General features: G+C 43.9%; 2 protein-coding genes across 3 annotated transcripts in view; one reads left to right on the top strand and one right to left on the bottom strand.

The window, feature by feature from the left end:
• The first annotated feature begins 2,737 nt into the window (after nucleotides 1-2,737).
• CUNH17orf58 (chromosome unknown C17orf58 homolog) lies at nucleotides 2,738-7,876 on the top strand. The gene is made up of 4 exons (XM_088028184.1): nucleotides 2,738-3,055; nucleotides 5,314-5,850; nucleotides 6,102-6,293; nucleotides 6,930-7,876. The coding sequence occupies exons 1-4, from the start codon at nucleotides 2,980-2,982 to the stop codon at nucleotides 7,118-7,120; spliced, it is 996 nt and encodes a 331-aa protein (XP_087884310.1). The 5' UTR covers nucleotides 2,738-2,979; the 3' UTR covers nucleotides 7,121-7,876.
• A 3,298-nt stretch (nucleotides 7,877-11,174) lies between these two features.
• BPTF (bromodomain PHD finger transcription factor) overlaps nucleotides 11,175-17,235 on the bottom strand; it is a 148,414-nt gene continuing 142,353 nt past the window's right edge. For both annotated transcript variants that reach the window (XM_028087414.2, XM_028087415.2), the window contains one exon: nucleotides 11,175-13,331. In XM_028087414.2, coding sequence (XP_027943215.1) covers nucleotides 13,295-13,331 — 37 coding nt within the window. In that variant the 3' untranslated portion in view covers nucleotides 11,175-13,294. The remainder of the gene's footprint in view (nucleotides 13,332-17,235) is intronic.

Here is a 17,235-nt window from a genome sequence, read left to right as displayed (position 1 = left end):
CAGGGGAGAGAAAGGCAGTTAGGCTCCTAGATTCTTCCACCTGACAAGTGTATATACCTATTATGAAGACAGATACATTAGGCTACAAAAAAGCCATACCGTTAAACATTCCAATCCTCTGACCAACTCCCCATGCTCTGGTTTATATTACCAAGGACCCTGATGATAATTTGACTTCCCATGTGGCTTGTTTATATTAAGACAACACTAGCCAAGCTGACATGAGTATGCACTTCTGCCTGAGTCGATTTCTCGTTATAAATTAATAAAGTGGCATTCTGGCTTACGTGGATCAGTCTCTTTGAGCTCTTTGTGCCTTCCACCATCAGTGTAGTTTCTGAGCCAGATGCTGCCCAAGACCCAACCCTGGACTCTGGCAAGTACTTCCAGGCTGGTGCCACCCCAGAAGCCTCTAAGAGCCCGTGGGAGCCATCCAGCCGGCTCTCTGCCTCTACATTTCAGGGTGTGGGCTTCGGGGCATTCACAACATTCCTGCAACAGAAGAGTTTCAGGAACACCCCAAATTGGATCTGGGTGACTTGAATATAATCTCAAGCAAGCAGGTATGTCTGAGATGTGGTTGTAAACGAGAAAGCTTAAGCCTAATTAATTTGATTCCACTTGACTTAAAGAGCATGTGAAAGAAGGGGATCTGAGGACATCTGTAAACTGGGCCTCAAGAACACAAGCCTCCAGAGGCTGGAGACACTGACTCTTGTGTACACAGGCTTTGCAGTGACTGGAGAGATTTTACTCTTCTGGAAGAAATAACTCACTCCTCTAAAACCCGAATGAGGGCGCCTGGGTGGCTCAGTCATTAAGCGTCTGCCTTCGGCTCAGGTCATGATCCCAGGGTCCTGGGATCGAGCCCCGCATTGGGCTCCCTGCTCGGTCAGGAAGCCTGCTTCTCCCTCTCCCACTCCCCCTGCTTGTGTTCCTGTTCTCGCTGTTGTCAAATAAATAAAAATAAAAATCTGAAGAAAAAAAAAACCCGAATGAGGAAGATTAGCCCACCATGGGCTGCAATTCAATTTAGTGCTCAACAAACAAATTTCTGGTTAATAATGAGATTGCTGAATCATCTTTACCATATCCTCTCCATTGCAAATTAATGAATGATGGTCTGGTTTATACATCTTCTTATGAGTTTGTTTAATATGAGTCATTCCCACAAATCTGATGAATTGACAAGAGTTTCAAGCTAAAGAAAGTTGAGGATCAAACTACAGAGGACAGTGATCCCCTCCAACATATCAACAGCCTGTGACTAGTCAGCCAGCTCCTCTCTCGATGAACATATTTACCTCACTGTATCCCTTAGACCACAGGACACCTAAATCAGGAAACTGTTCCACAGTACTTTTTTTTTTTTAAAGTTTATCTATTTTTAGTAATCTCTTCACCCCACAAGGGGCTCGAACTCACACCTGGAGATCAAGAGTGGCGTGCTCTTCTGACTGAGCCAGCCGGGAGCCCCTGCTCTACAGTGAATGACATTCTCTTTGGATACCCACTATGGCCCCATTGTCACCACCTGCTTTCTTAGAGATCTTGGTTGTTAGAATACCTTTTCTTAAATTGGAATTAAACGTGTCACCTCATAACTTCTACCTCCTGGTTCTTTCACAAAATATCACAAATGTTTTTGTGCGACTAGGCTGTTTAGCCTCAGTTCCTGTGAAGGAACTTGGTGATGGAGCCAAGCCTCTCACTCCCCTATTGTTCTCCAAGCTTTCCAGTGTCTTTCTTGAAAACATGATCTCCCCTGAACCTGGTCAGTTCACTAGCATTATTATTTTTGAGACATAAGATATTGGTGCAGCAAAAGTTTGTTATTTCTTTCAGCAGCTGCATCACACTTGTTGGCTCATATGCTTCAGATAAAATGCCTTCACCTCAGTGCATTTCCCCTTCCTTTTGGGTTTGAAGCTGTTGAAATGAAACACACATTGGTAAGGCTGTGGGTTTACCACCGTGAGCTTATCCACACACACCCCCCACCCTTGGTGAATGCTATTTCTGATCAATCTGAGGAAGAGGGTCCTTAGCTCAGGACTCATATCCAGAGTCGTTTCAAGAATTCAGACCTAAGCAATGAATGAGTTTATTTTTCTTAGAAAGAAAGAGAGAGAGAGAGAGGGAGAGGGAGAGGGAGAGAGAGAGAGAGAGAAAGAAACTACAAAAGATCTACCTTTCTCTAGGAGAGGAGCCATCACAAGAGAGCTGGGGAGGTGTTTTTCTCATTTTTATCTCCTAGCACCTGGTTGGGTAAAAAGCACTCAGCATGGGCTTGATGAATCTAGCCAACGAGAGACTAATTTCAATTGAGAGAGAGGAAAGAAAAAAGAAAAAAGAAAAAAAGGGAAAGGAGAAGGGAGAAGAGAGAGTATTTTGCTCAAGGCTGTTTTTCCTTCTGGTTCTAGAATATAAAAATGGCATACATAGTAAAATAGTTTAACCAAACCTAGGCTTGGTTTCTCTCAGAACCCCCGACACATTCCCCGATGAATTTTTTCCTGTCATCTTGAATCCCTTCCACAAGCCCAAATTGTCTTCAGCACTAATCTGCCTATTTGTTGTTGACTTAATCTGGAAAAAACTTCCTATCACTCCTTCTCCCCCACCCTGTCCCTCAGCCCCTCAACACCCTTATTCTCTCCACTTGCCCCACCCTCCCCTCCCCCCTTCCCCAGTGCGCAAACCCACACGGGTTTCAAGTTTAGGATTTGATGTTGTCACTGCCCACAGACATTCGCAGGGACAACTTTGAGAGGCCATGTGCTTGTCCCCCTTAGGAAGTGGGAGAACTCCCTGCAGCTCGGTTTTGTTCCAGTGGTCTGTTCAGTGAGTGATTCCCGTTTCCCCAAAGGCTGCCCCTCATTAGCATGAACGGGGGTGGGGGTGTGGAGAAGGGGTGGGGGGAGAGAAAGAGCAAAAGCCCAGGCTCAGTTTTAGAGCCTGGGAACCGTGTCTACGAAAATGACAGCTAGAGCTTTCTGGCTCCTCTGTTTGATCGTTGGATCATCTCCCGAAGCCCCAGTGGCGGAGAGAAAAGGTAAGATCGGCGAAATGCTGAGTCCTGGGAGAGGAGCAGGGCTGGGGTGGGGGGTGGGGGACGGGGGAGAGGGCGCGCTGAAGGGCGGGACAAGAAAGGGGTCAGAGCGTGCAGGAGAGGGGACTCGGGTCCGTGTTCGTGTTCGAAAGGAGCCAACTGTGTCCCCAAGATTTTGTGTGTCCTGGCAGCCTTTTCGGAAAGAAGCCAGTTCAGCTACTGAAATGATCTCGAGCGAGCCGGGCAGGCTGGAGAAAACTTTGCATGTTAAGTAGTTGCTCCATCGCAGAGGAGGGAAAGTGTCAAAAGGGGTCGCGGCGTGCCTTTCGGGCGCCGTGCGGGCCGGGCTCGCAGGACGCGGCGGGCGGCGGGCGCCGGGAGGAGCGCGGGGTCCGCCCTGCGCGGGGGCCCGGGTGCCGCGGGCGGTCCGGGGCGCTGGGTGCTCCCGCCGCGGCTGAGGGCGAAGGGGAGCCCAAATCGGACATTTCTCCCCTCTCGCGGCAAGCCCCAGCGAATGGCCCGGGGGATACCTGAGTCTTTAACACACACACACACACACACACACTTTCGTGCATGAGACGAAAATAAGTTACGGAGGGAATGAAATAAGGGATTCTCTGCGGGGAGAGGTTTTTGTTTTGCTTTGATTTGGATGTTCTGCTCGATTCACTATCTCTGGGAAAAACAGCTTCCGCACCTCACAGGGCAATTTACTTTGGGTTATTTTTCCACATGGAAATCGAATGACTTCAGTGGCATTTAACCCAAATATCAGACAATCTTTCCCATGACAACAGATGGTGATATCAATGGGGAAGCAGTTGTGAGGTCAACAGTTGACAGTCAGGAATTGGATATCTACCAGAACTTTATTCAGCTGTGTATGGGACAACGTTGGACATAATGAGTCAGAATCAACCTCTCTGCAAAAACATGAACTATAACCAGCTATTATTGCTGGGTGAAAGCTGATTTTAAAGGAGATTGTCAATTGGGCAAGATAAATCACTTTAAATGAAGTGTTGAAAGAGCTGCGAGGGGGGAGACCAAGCTCTTCGATGCAAGAGGAGAGAAATGCGGAAAACCAGCCGTTGAGACAACAGAAAAAGAAAAATAAAGACAGGTTCTTGTGCCTCTTTGGAGGGCACTGGGACCCAGGCAAACGGGGAGGTGATATTGTGTAACTGTGCATGGAAAGTTGCCCAGCTTCCAAGCTGGCTGAAGTTTGCTCACTAACCTGTCTGCAGAGCTGGGGAAAATCACTAATAATTTAAAAAATTTGTTTTCATGCCGTATCATTTAAGAGAATTTTTTCTCCACCAGGGAAGGGGGAAATGTAAGTGGTGTGGGTGTGCTTTCATACTCAACCAGGGGCCTTGGCCTCCCAGCCATGCTTTAAAAATCTTCCTTAGCTGTAGTTTACTAGTAAGTGGTGTCCAAGAAGCCAGATAAAAATCCACTCACAGAGACCAAGATGACAGTGTAAACACGGATGGGAAAACCAAATAGCTCTGTTGTCAGGGGCGCTTAAACAATTAGGAGAACCTGTAATATGAGACCTTTCCCCCTGGGGTTTGCTCTTGGTACTTTCTCAACAAATTGTACATAGCAAAAAGGCGGATGTTTATATATATATTAAAGAAATGGCAAAAAGAGTTTATTTAACCACAGTTGACAGTTGTGTTTAGTCCTAAAACAAATAGGTTGTTGCAATTTCAAAAGCTATAGATTTGAAAAGGTTCCTTAAGAAAATGAAATGTTCCCATGTGGTGAGAAAATTTTTCTTAGTTGGCCTCACTCTTAGAGGGCAAGACGCTCATCTCAAGTCTTTCCCTGGGGCCTAGGAAACCTGTGCTCCACTCGGACCCGAAGCGGAGTGGCGCACAGGGGCGCCTTCCTTACCACAGGGGCGCCTTCCTCTCCCCCTCCCGTTCCTTTCCCTTCACTTCCAGGTCTCCCGGCCTCCCCCCAGCCCCCCCATCGCCCCTCTCGCAGGTGCTTGCGAAGTTTACATTGTCCCCATCTCCTCTCCCCTCCCAGAGCCCTTTCTTCGCCCGCCCGCCCATCTGCCTCTCCGACCCTCCGCCCGCCTCTCCTCTCCTCCCCACTCGGCCTCCCCTGCCCTCCCCACAGGGTCTCCCCTCCCCGCCTCTAACCTTCCCCCCCACCCCGCCCTCCCCACTCGGCTTTTCCCTCCCCTCCCCTCCCCGCCTCTCCTCCCCTGACGGCCTCCCCGGCCTCTCCTCTTTTTTCCCCTACAGCCTCGCCGCCCCACAACAGGAAGCCCGACCCCGGCGGCGGCCCGAGTGCGGAGGAGACGCCGGGGCCCCGGGCGCAGTCGGTCCCTGAGGTCCCGCGGAGGCCGCGCGCAGCCGAGGCCGTTCCCCGCGCTTGGTCCGACCCGCGACGCCGGAAACCCCCGCCGCCCGCCGAGAACCGGGCCGGCTTCCGGGAGGCCGCGCGCGCGCCCGCTGGCCCGCCGAGCCCCCGCCTCGCGCAGGCCGAGAACCGCGCCTCGCCGCGCCGCGTGCCCGCGCTGGAGGACTCCCCGCGGCGCTCACGCGCTCGGGCCCTGCGCTTCCCGGCCGCGCGGCCGCCCGCGCGCGCCGCCGAGACTCCCGCCGGCCCCGCCCACCCCAACCGGCCGCGCGCCGCCGCGCCGCCCCCCGTGCCCGCGCCCGCGCCGCCGCCGCGTCTCAGCCCGCCGCAGAGGGACGCGGAGCCCGGCGCCGAGCCCTGCGCGCGCGTCTGCAGGGTGGACCTGGACGAGCGCGAGTCCTACTGCGCGAGCGAATTCGGTGAGCTCCGCCCCGCAGCTCCTCCCGGGCCCGGGCTGCAGAGCCCAGGCCGCGAGGCGAGCCTTTCCGAGCCCAGAGCGCCGGGCTGTGCTCGCGGACTCCCCTAGGGCAGACCCTGGAGAAACCCACTCACTTGATCCTGCAGTCCCCAGACCCATGTGGACTATTTCGTGATGTGTGCAAAACTCACTAGGGAAGGAGAGGAAATGAGCGTTATGCATTTCTCCAAACTCTTTGTTTTTTGAAAGCAGCAGTGAACGGAATCGTGCATGACGTGGACGTGCTCGGCACAGGGATCCGGCTGGTGACTCTGCTGGTGGACCGGGACGGGCTGTACAAGATGAACCGCCTGTACATCACTCCGGACGGGTTTTTCTTCCGAGTCCACATATTAGCCCTAGACTCCTCCAGCTGCAATAAGCCATGTCCAGAATTTAAACCTGGTATTGAAACTGATCTCACTACTTTATATACGGACTTTATGCCACCACTTGTAACTTGGATGCCAGAGCCCGGTCTGTTTGTTACCCCAGTACCGTTTTTTTGAGGAGGAGGAGTCTAAAATGAATAGAATTTAGACGACAGGTATTATTTCCGCCACTCCGATTTACGCTCCATCAGCCTCCCGGTGCCTCTGGCTAAAGGTGGGAACAGCATGGATTGACACAAAGCGGGCCCTCAGATATTTGTTGATTAAGTGGAGTGAGCAACGAAACAAGGTTGCTAGAGGGACACAGAAGAGGCTTTTAGAAAAAGTTTAGCATGGCCTTTTTTTGGAGGGGGGTAAATACCCACTCCCGCATCTTTCTAGAGGTGTGCTCTGGAAAATCCTCCTGATACACTGTGATTAGGACCTTTGTTCTGTGATGTTGGCTGGTTACAGGTTGATTATCTGGTTATCTTCTGAAGGCCACTAGACTGTTTCCCCCTGTTGTTTGAGGGTGCAATGTCTGAGATTTAACATGTGCAGCAAGATAATAGATTCAAGCTTAGGCATTCCTTGCCGGCCTCGCGTTTTCTTACTGTTTCTTGGCATTTAAGAGACACTACGAATTTACATCTTGGTTACTTTTTTTCAGGCAGCAGGTATATTGTGATGGGTCACATCTACCACAAGAGACGGCAGCTCCCTACATCTCTGCTCCAGGTCCTGCGGGGACGGCTCCGACCAGGAGATGGACTGCTCAGGAGCCCCAGTAGCTATGTGAAGAGATTTAACCGAAAAAGGGATGGGCAAGTTCAAAGTGCAATTCACACCCAGTGCGTTTGAAATGTACTACCCTTGCACTGCTGGATTGTAAGAGACTTGTATTCAGCAACGAGACAGGACAGGTCTGTCTTCACGGAATGGGGTCTTCCTGTGGAGTAGGGCACACAGCTCCTTCTGGAACTGATTGTGTAGTTCCAACTCTAATGTTGAAGTTGCCACTTTCTTATTTGCAAAATGCCTCTTCAGTGGTATGCTTCTGAGCTCCCTGGCAAAGTTATTCACACGGCTCAGGTAACTGACCTGTCCAGTTAGCAGATCACTGCTTCATGGGGTTTATTTTTAATTATTTTAATTTAAATACATTCTTCAGTAGAAGTAGTTCACACACACACACAAATTTCCTTGATTTTAAATATACAACTCTGAATAGGTTATATCACATATCAAACCAAGTTTCATACTAAAACCATCACATTTTAAATTCTGTACAGAACAGTGCACTAGTCAAAAGACATTGTATGAAATGTCATTTAGATCAAACACTAGGGTCAGAACTCAAGACAAGTATTACAGTTTTACACTTAAAAGAGTACTAACGGGCTTAATTCGAGCAAAATATTATTCGAACAAGTGTTCCTGATGTACCAAAATGTAAGAAATAGTTTATTTTTTGCCTCCCTGCTCCTCATATGTCTTGTGCCAAACTGGCAACTATCCCAATGCTAAACATATTCTGGGTGTATCTGATGTCATTTTTCTGTTAAGACCAAGTATCGTGTTTGTGTTCGTAAAGTAGTAAATCTTGCCTTGAAATCAGATCTTGGATGCACCTGGTTTTTTTAGCCTCACGGAGCCCTAAAGGTTTGGGAAAAAGCCTTTCTCAAACTTACTCCAAAAACCCTGGAACCAATATTCAATGACAGCTTGCAAGTATGTGAATTTTAAACATGTTTTCAGTTGCTTTGGGAAAGGTTTAATCATTAGCTGAATTTAATACTGATTTTATACTTGAATCCACAAAGACATTAACAGTTTTTTTTAGAGGACCAAGCTGTGTTATCAGTTAATTTGAAACACGTGAATAGAGACAGATCCTCCACAGCTGAAGATTACTGCCTAAGGAAAGATAAACAGAACTGTACCAAAGAGGAAAAAAACAACCCCAGCCTATTCTGGTCTCAGAGGAGAGGCACTCAGGGAGCTCAAGATGTGTCTTTAGGTAGTCTTTGGCCATACAGAACAGAAGCACACTACACCTAAAGGACGTTGAGGACATGACAGTCAAGCATCCACAAGGAAGCTAGTAGCAGTAACATTAAGACATGACATCTGATTGTGATGGGCGATACTCTCATTTGTCCCAAACAGGGGGCAAAGAGAGAAAATAACATTTGAGAGCTTCTGACTGTTCTGTGGTAAAGCATTACTGAGGGATTTTTAGAGAGTTTTCCAAAAATGAGTCTTGCCCAAACTTACTAAAAATCATGCTAGAATTGCTTCTTGGGAATGAATCAGCTGCATTCATTATAACACGAACTATCGGCAGGAGAGTAAGAGATTGAAGAGCTTCTGGCTTTTTTTTTTTTTAGGATAAACATTAACTGAGGTAATAAGTAGCACCAGGCACAAAAACCAAAGCCGAATTTTTAAATGTGAAAAGACTAAGTGGTGATCTTGAATAACATGGTGAAGAAAACTGCAAAATGGCCAGATAAACAATTGGTTGGATGGTCGCCAAGTTAGAACGTGAAGGGAAGAGTTAAATTGCTTTTCCGTAAGCCCGAGGGTGAGGGTTTGGTGAGACCACTTTGACGATGCTCCGTTTCTGAGGAGCTGCAGAATCACACACGCAGGGACAGAATCCTGTAATGGGCCAGAGAGCTGGAGGCTGTACGTGAGTGTGTTCACACGGGCAGACACAAGCAGGCCAGCTTTTCAGAAGCTGCCCCATCAGAGTTACAGCCATCATTCAAGACCGGGTCGAAAGGAGAGACAGGTGAAGCTCAAAAGAGGCAGAACAGGGGTGGGCAAGGGGGTGTATGCACAGGAGGCAGCAATAATCCCGGGTTAGGCAAAAAAGGTTAAGAATCTCATCTTCAATGTTCAGTCATTACCTTGGATACAATCTTTAATTTTATGGAAAATTTTAAGTAGCCAATTCATCGTAGTTCCTATTCCTTTTGTCCTACTGAAAGATTTCTTTTTTAGCACATGGATTTGTGCTCCAAAGACTATCAAAGGCTGTATGCTCGTGTACTAGTCCCTCATCAGTAAAATACTCCACTGCCTTCAAGAGGAACTCAGCAGCATCCCTCCTTTGAATTAAGCTGTTAGAACTCAAGAAAAAAGTACTTGTCTTGCTTTTAGGTCTATACAAAATATATACCTTTATTTGGTACTAACTTTTAAGTTTTTAAAGATATCGCTTGGCACTGTTTATATTTCCCTTCAATCTTTTTTTTTTTTAAGATTTTATTTATTTGACAGAGAGAGACACAGCGAGAGAGGGAACACAGGCAGGGGGAGCGGGAGAGGGAGAAGCAGGCTTCCCGTGGAGCAGGGAGCCCGATGCAGGGCTCGATCCCAGGACCCTGGGATCATGACCTGAGCCGAAGGCAGACACTTAACCAGCTGAGCCACCCAGACGACCATCCCTTCAATCATTTTTAAGGTTGATCAAAAACACGTATATGTAAACACCTAAAAACTGACCAAGCAACTGCCACCCAATTTCAGGTCCAGAACCTTATCATTTAAAGCTTCTCTTTAGTTGAATTTGGTCTAAACTGGACCAACTGGGGGTGTGATCTTATAAGAAATGTCTTTTTCCGTAGCTTACTCAAAGTATCCAGAAGTAACCTCAGAATATTTCAGGTTATTAAAAATACTTCTCAGCTGGCTCTTTACCCCCAAGCACTCACAAGACACTGCTCTGTCCATGAGACAGCACCATTCTCACTTTCGGAATGAGAAACTGGAGGCTTCCAAGGAACAGCCTCAAATCACAAAGAGTGGGAGCCAGGATAACTGCGCAGCTCTGTCTAGTTCAGCCCGTCCTCCGTCCGTGCGCATTTTTATTTTATTTTAAGATTTTATTTATTTATTTGAGAGAGAGAATGAGAGAGAGAGAGCATGAGAGGGGGGAGGATCAGAGGGAGAAGCAGACTCCCCGCTGAGCAGGGAGCCCGATGTGGGACTCGATCCCGGGACTCCAGGATCATGACCTGAGCCGAAGGCAGTCGCTTAACCAACTGAGCCACCCAGGCGCCCCCGTCCATGCGCATTTTAAAAAAGTCACCACCAGGCTGGCTCTCTAATCTCAGAAACGCACAACAGATGAATACCAATAGGGAAAGAACCTCAATTTACAGATTCTGGGAAGGTAGATTATAAACAACAGCAAATCTCAGGGTCTCTAAATAACACTCCAGGCCATTTGAAATATAAAGAGACAATTGTTTTACTTTGGAAAAGATCTCTAAAAGTTCACAATTTTTTTTTTTTTTAACCTATTGCAGGACATTAACTAAAATACAGATCCTGCAGACTCTGGATGGGAGAAAAAATCCTTACCAGTATTATGAAAACACTTATTATGAAAGGCTTTCAAGGATTGTGAACTTCACAGATGAAACATAACAAGCACCGATGATACTTTTAGTCAAGGAAATCTGATGCAAAGTACATGTATTTACAAGTCTAAAGACTGGATAGAAAAATCCTAACCGCATATCACAAATGTGCCTTCTACTACTTGGATTATTCAAAGTAAAATAGCTGTGATATGTATATCTTATTGACTAGCAGGAGCTTGTCAAAGAATACTCATTGAAAAGCAGCTTTTGAAACTCATTATGTGTTATAAGAATGTTTCCCCAAAATTACTTTTGAAATAAGACTAAAGCTCTGTAGTTGATAAAACTATAAAATGTCTATACGGTGACAGAAATTGCAAAAGGCTTTATACTATTAAATACACATATGAAATTAATTTCTTCCTGGGCTGAGGATTCCCATAAAATTTGCCTTTTTTGGTACAATTTGGCAATGCCAATGGCTACAGAAAATATATCAACCAACCAAACCACTGTTTCATTAGAAACTGCACCAAATCCAATGTCAAAAACATTACTTTATTTTTCTAGGATGAAATGTCCTATTACGTACAAAAAGAATTGCTGTTTAGAATTTGCCACAATCTGTTAAAAACATAGCAATCTATTGCCTACAGGTAGGAAAGTTCTTGCCGCAACAAGTTTTAAATGATTAAGCCCATATATATCTATCTCTCTCTCTCTATATATGAATAAATAGTACAGAAATACTGTGACATGACGAGATGCAGAATGATTTTATAATTCATTAAAATGTAGGATTCTTGCATCAGCACAGTGCATACAATAGGTAACATTTTTTTTAAAAGTAAAAGGACAAAATAACCTGTATTTGACTATTTCCATGTTAGTATTTTAAGCAAAACTTTGTTTCCATGTTTTCATATTGAGCAATTAGTCTCTTTAAGTTTGTAAGCACAGGTTTGTAAGTGACATTTTTAGGTACAGAAAGGAATGGACTTCATGAGATAAAACTAACCCAGAATAACCTGCACACCTGAGTCTGTGATAAGGAAGAACTGGGAACTGGAGCAACATCTTTCTTTTAAGAAACTAAGGTCCGGGAAAGGTTTTGCATAGCAGGGTGATATTAAACAGAAGGAAACTTCTTAAAAACATGATTTAACAAATTCCAGAAACTGGCAGGACAAAGCTAACATGAATTAGTGCAAAATCTAGTAAAATTTTTGCAAAGCTGCATAAACCAACTATGGCAGATCTCACAGAAGCTGTTATCACAAGGCGGTAGGTAATACAACGTGTAAGTTTAGAACACCGAAAGGAAAAACGTGCAAAATACACCTTCTGCTGACTCCATTTTGCCCCTACTGCTTACACTACTTTTTCTTATGTGGGAAAAACCCCCAAACAACTCAGCCAACCAACAAAAAATACAAAATGGATGAAGTAATTTAAAAAATGCCCTTCATAAAACAGAAGCAGCTGTCTGTAACTGATAATTTGCCTGGTATTATATACTGTACAGATGAAGGCAATGTGTACTTTGCCACATTACCCTTTAGTATGGTCAATTGATGCAACAGGATTAGCACCGCTGAAGGTTCTTCTTTGATGTGATGACAGTGGGCTGGGAATTATAAAATGAAGGGCCACTACTGTCCTCAGGAAACCCAGGTACACTTAAATCCTTCAGCCTGTTATTTGCCTTGCAGCCCTCCCTTTCCCCTCAAAGGCTTACAGATAATCATTAGCGCACATTCAAAGACACCCTCTGTGGGAGAAAAATGATCTCCATTTATTTTGTTTCATATACATCCATAGTTGAATTTTAATACAAAAAGAAAAAAATTAGAATCTGACAAATGTTTACAAACAAGATACCTTCAAATAGATTTTACTCAGTTTAGCCTGGTGCAGAGTAAATGACAAACTGTACTGTTATATTCAAGGCAACAGAGTCTGTAGTCCAGGACTACTTAGCCCAACCTTTATGCAAGCTTAATTTTTATCTACCATGAACAATAAACTCATTGTTGATTCCCAGTTGTGTGTATGTGTGTGTATGTGTGTGTGCACATGTGTACATAGCAGCTCCTTTCATAGAAAGAAAAGACATCTAGAGGTCGTCTTGTACTTTTACCTACAGGAATCATGATAAGATACAGAATGGATTACATGTAACCGGGGCTGGATTTTATAAGAAAAAATAATTAGCTGACAAATGAGGGCAGCAATAAAAAAGCGTCTTTTTTGCAACAATAAATAAATACAGTCAAAAGTTTTCTGTGAGACTCTAAACCAGCTTCTTCACTGAAGAGCAGACGTGGCATTTCCATGGAGTTACACTTGACCCCATATTATCTTTTTTTTCTTGCTTTCTTTTTTCTTTTTTTTTTTTCAATAAACAGTTTTCCCGCTTCTGCCACAAGAGTAAAACCATTTGATCTTGACAAGATAATGGTGACGTTGACTTTGCTTTTCCCTTGTCCGTTGGACAAAATTGGCCAAGAATATAATTGGACTGTTATGACCAATAAAAACGAAGTTTAGGTCAAGTCTTGTCAGGATAACCTGACTAAAAACATCTGGCTCCTTAATTTAAAATAGTTCAGACAACCAGATTCTTGCTGTGTTTTATGTTAGGTTAACACGCTGAACTTTAAGAAGCTGTAGACTGCAGTTTGTTGTTATGAGACCTACAGAATACAGAAAAAAGGGAACAATTAAGCACCCTTCATTTTTTAAAACAATGATGCTTTATGTGGATGCCAAGGTCGGTCTGTCTGGGGGAAGCAGCCATGTTCTTTCATTCGCCCTTGGCAAGCAAATATATGAGAACGAGTAAGAAATTTTTAACCTAAAATAGAAATTTTCACTGTACACTGAAACATGATAGTTCACTGGAAAAGGCCATTATTAAAATATATATATATGTATATGTATATATATATATTCATCTAATAAAGATTATACATTTTTAGCCAGAGGGACAGACAGAAACATTTACAGAAGCATTACCATTGTGGTAAAGACATGTGTGTGTGCGTGCTTATTTACATTGATTTGGGGGAATATGAAGAAAAAATTGTATTAAAAAAGAAATAGCAGTATTAAAAATCACATTTTTCTGTTAAAGTCCAGAAAGTCTCCTTTCTAGTTTCACAGTTTTATTCACAACTTTCGTTAGTAAAACCAAATTACTGTACAGTTACCAGGACTAAGTCAAAGTATGGTCTATTGCAATAGTGTATATAAATACAGTATTCCAGGAGTTTACAATTCTTAAATACATTGTTCAACATGGCTGCTAGAATAAACTGTTTACTACTATACATATATTTTTAACATTAAAAAATTATATTAACTAATGAACTTTTGGGGGCAATTCTGAATTAGGTAATCACGTGGTACAATAAAAGAAAGAGTGACCCCAACATCCAGTTCTGATTCCAGTTAAAAATTCAGACTAAAGATATCAGAATCTGTAAGAAAAGAAAGAACATGGATGGTATAAATGATGAATTATAACAAAGTACAGTAATGAAAATAATGTACAAACAATGCTGGAGATCATAAATTAAAAATGGGGAATATGGCAAAGGAAATACTGGAAACCCATAAATCAATCAAATTTCAATGAATGGCTACATAGATGTCTCATTCTGCCTTAACCCTGGAAATCAACAAAAATTCCCTAAAATCTCAGTTCATTTCATTTCATAGAACTGAGCAAACTTCTCAATTTGCTCCTATGTTTCTTAATGAAAATGATGTAAAACTCAAAGAAAATAAAAAGCTACAAGAAATAACTAGGTGGCAGGCTCTCCTAAGCGGGCCCCTCTACTGTGCAGACCCAGCCCCTGGGCCGCCCTCCTCTCCTTTCCCCAATTCCTTTGTTTTGTCACAGGCCCACAGACGCTAAGAGCCCACTAAGCTCACATAACCATTTTCCTGCCTCCCTTCTTGAATCCAAGTTTTACTTCTAATTTTAAATTAAATCTTTCTGTGCTTTGTCTATAGGTTGATTCTAAAAGTTGAAAATCAATGTATTGTTTACATTATTAGGACTACATAAATATTTTTCTCCTTGGGGCACCTACTCCTTGGCTAAGAGGGCATTCTTAACATTCCTATTCAACTTTGGTTTTCATGGAATCTTGAACTGCCTTCCATTTTTTCCTCTTACACTCTTAAGCTAATTATCTAATGTATGAATCATTTCTCCTCCCAGACACCTTCCTCTTGGGAGTGTTCCATTCTCCTGCTCCAGTTTGGACTGCTTGCTGGGTTGGCTTGCTGTACAAATGTCACCCTGGGTCAGAGGAATTCATATTGTTTTCTTGAACCTCTTGTTTTTGGATCCAAGATGTTTGGTTTTCTTGATTTACTTCTTTAATTTGCTAGTGCGCATCTTAAAATAACTTGCTAAGAACGAGTACATAGGAAGAAGTCCCTTTCCGAGTCCTTCCATGACTGAAGATGTACTTTTCTCCCCCTCACTTGATTGATTGGCTGGACACAGAATTCTAGGCTGAAAATCCTTTTTCTTCAGAATTTTAGATTTATTCCTTCAAAGTCTTCTAGCATTCCATGTTGTTAGAGAAAAGTCTGATACCAGTCTAGTTCTTGTTACTTTATAGGTTGTTTCACCTTCTTTAGAAACTCTGAGAAGAGCTTCTTTTATCCTTGGTATCTGGGAATTTTACAGTGATTATATGCGGGATGGACTTTGTTTCCCTTGTCCAGCTGACTTACTATGTTTATCCACTATCCTCATCATTCCATACCCCACTCCATCTCCTTACTCCACAAGAATGGAAGCTCCGTAGGGACTCAGTATCTGACACACAGCAGGGTCTCAGTAACCATCTGCTGAATAAATGAACTTTGTTTTCCTTGGGTTTGAAGTCTTGTGCCTCTTCTCATCAGCTCAGGGAATTTTTTTCCTATTAGTCTTTTGATAGTTTCTTCTCCTCAGTCTTCTCTCTTCTTCCTTTCTGGAATTTCCATTAGGTGAATACTGGATATGCTATCGTGCATTTTTTCCTTTCGTATTTTTTCATCTACTTGTCTTTTGTTCTTCACAGTGCAAAAGTCCTTGATTTTGACTTTCACTGCTTCTAGTAAGTTTTGATTTTTTAGATTGCTTTTCTAGCCACACTTTCCGATTGTTCTTTGTTCCTAATACCTTGTTAGTCATTTTGTAAATTCAAGATCTTTTTTTTTTTTTAAGTAAACTCTACCCCCAATGTGGGGTTCGACCCCAAGATCAAGAATTGCAAGCTCTACCAACTGAGCCAGCCAGGCGCCCTTAGATGCAATTATCTTCTAAAATTTCTCTTAAGACATGATTTAGAGGCTTTTTTCCTTTTTTCCCCCCGAGTTCTCTTTTGTTCTCCCTGGAGTCTATTCTTCTGCTATACCTTGACCTTTCTCTTTTACACAGAAAGCTTTCCTTACGTATCTGGCCATCCCTGGGGTGTTGCCTCAGATCAGGGTTCCTCAATCTCAACACTATTGACATTTTGGGGTTGGATAATTCTTTGTTGTGGGGGGCTGTCTTGTGCACTGAGGATGTTTAGTACCATCTCTGACCTCTACCTATTAGATGCCAGCACTAATAATACTGTATTAATTCTTATTGACACCGCTCAGTAGGACAAACAAAAATGTCTCCAGGCATTGCGAAATATCCATGCGGGGGTGGGTGTGGGCAAATTATCCCCACCAAGAGCCACGACTTTAGGGTGACAGGGCTGTGGACCGAACCAAACCTCAGAGGTCAGGGTCTTTACTCTGGGTCCAATTCTCTTTTGTCTACTTGAGTTCTCTGCAGACAGTTTATTCCATTTCTTCAGGGAAAAACCTTGTGTTTTTCCAGTTCTTTGGGCTTTCCACACAGGGCTACAGCCAGGTTAGGAATTTACAGATCTTCAGTTAACTCTTCTCTTGCCTTCTATTATATTTTGGACTCTCCGTGTTGGGAGGCCCTCAGTGGTTCTACTGGTCAGCAAGCTGGTACCTCGCTGAAGAGCCCTCTAGGAGGAGTCTGGGCTATGGTGTTCCCGGCTGTGTCAGCTAATCTTCTTTCATCTGCTTTCTGTATTTCAGAGTCTGTTAAAATCTCATCAGCTAACTTTCACCATATTCTTTTCATGTTCTGAGTTGATTCCTTTATTATTATTTTACTAGGGGCTTTACCATATGAGTGAACCCTCTTCCACTTTAGGTTTTAGAGCTAATGGGTTAACAGAGAGGAGGTGACACAAATGGGAATGTTGCAGAGATTTTCAAAGTCTCTTTGGTTTTGGTCTAGAGCCTGCCTACCTACCTGCTTTCCTTTCTTCCTTGCCTATACTTTTTGATTCCTGGGCTTGTTCCTTACCTTTAGTTTATGTAAAGTGATTCTAAAACACAGTTCTTGATCTACCTTGCTGCAGAACAAGGGGAGAGACAACACTCTATGGACTGTCCTCAGAGGAAAATAACTAAGCCGAGCACTGCTTCTTACACTTTGGTATGCAGAGTTCACTAGACAACAGAGATGCCCAGGTCCCAAACCAGCAAAGATCTACCCAATCTGAGTATCTAGGGAGGATC

Source organism: Eumetopias jubatus, unplaced genomic scaffold, assembly GCF_037043125.1.
Source record: "Eumetopias jubatus isolate StellerSeaLion01/CBP00866 unplaced genomic scaffold, mEumJub1_p1.0 scaffold_10, whole genome shotgun sequence".
In the NCBI taxonomy this organism is placed as follows: domain Eukaryota; kingdom Metazoa; phylum Chordata; class Mammalia; order Carnivora; family Otariidae; genus Eumetopias; species Eumetopias jubatus.
This window is presented reverse-complemented; position numbering and strand designations above follow the sequence as displayed.

Coding starts and splice junctions, on each gene's coding strand:
- CUNH17orf58 (XM_088028184.1), top strand. CDS start 2,980: ATGACAGCTAGAGCTTTCTGGCTCCTCTGTTTGATCGTTGGATCATCT. Junction 3,056..5,313: donor CCCAGTGGCGGAGAGAAAAG/GTAAGATCGGCG, acceptor TTTCCCCTACAG/CCTCGCCGCCCCACAACAGG. Junction 5,851..6,101: donor CTACTGCGCGAGCGAATTCG/GTGAGCTCCGCC, acceptor TTTTGAAAGCAG/CAGTGAACGGAATCGTGCAT.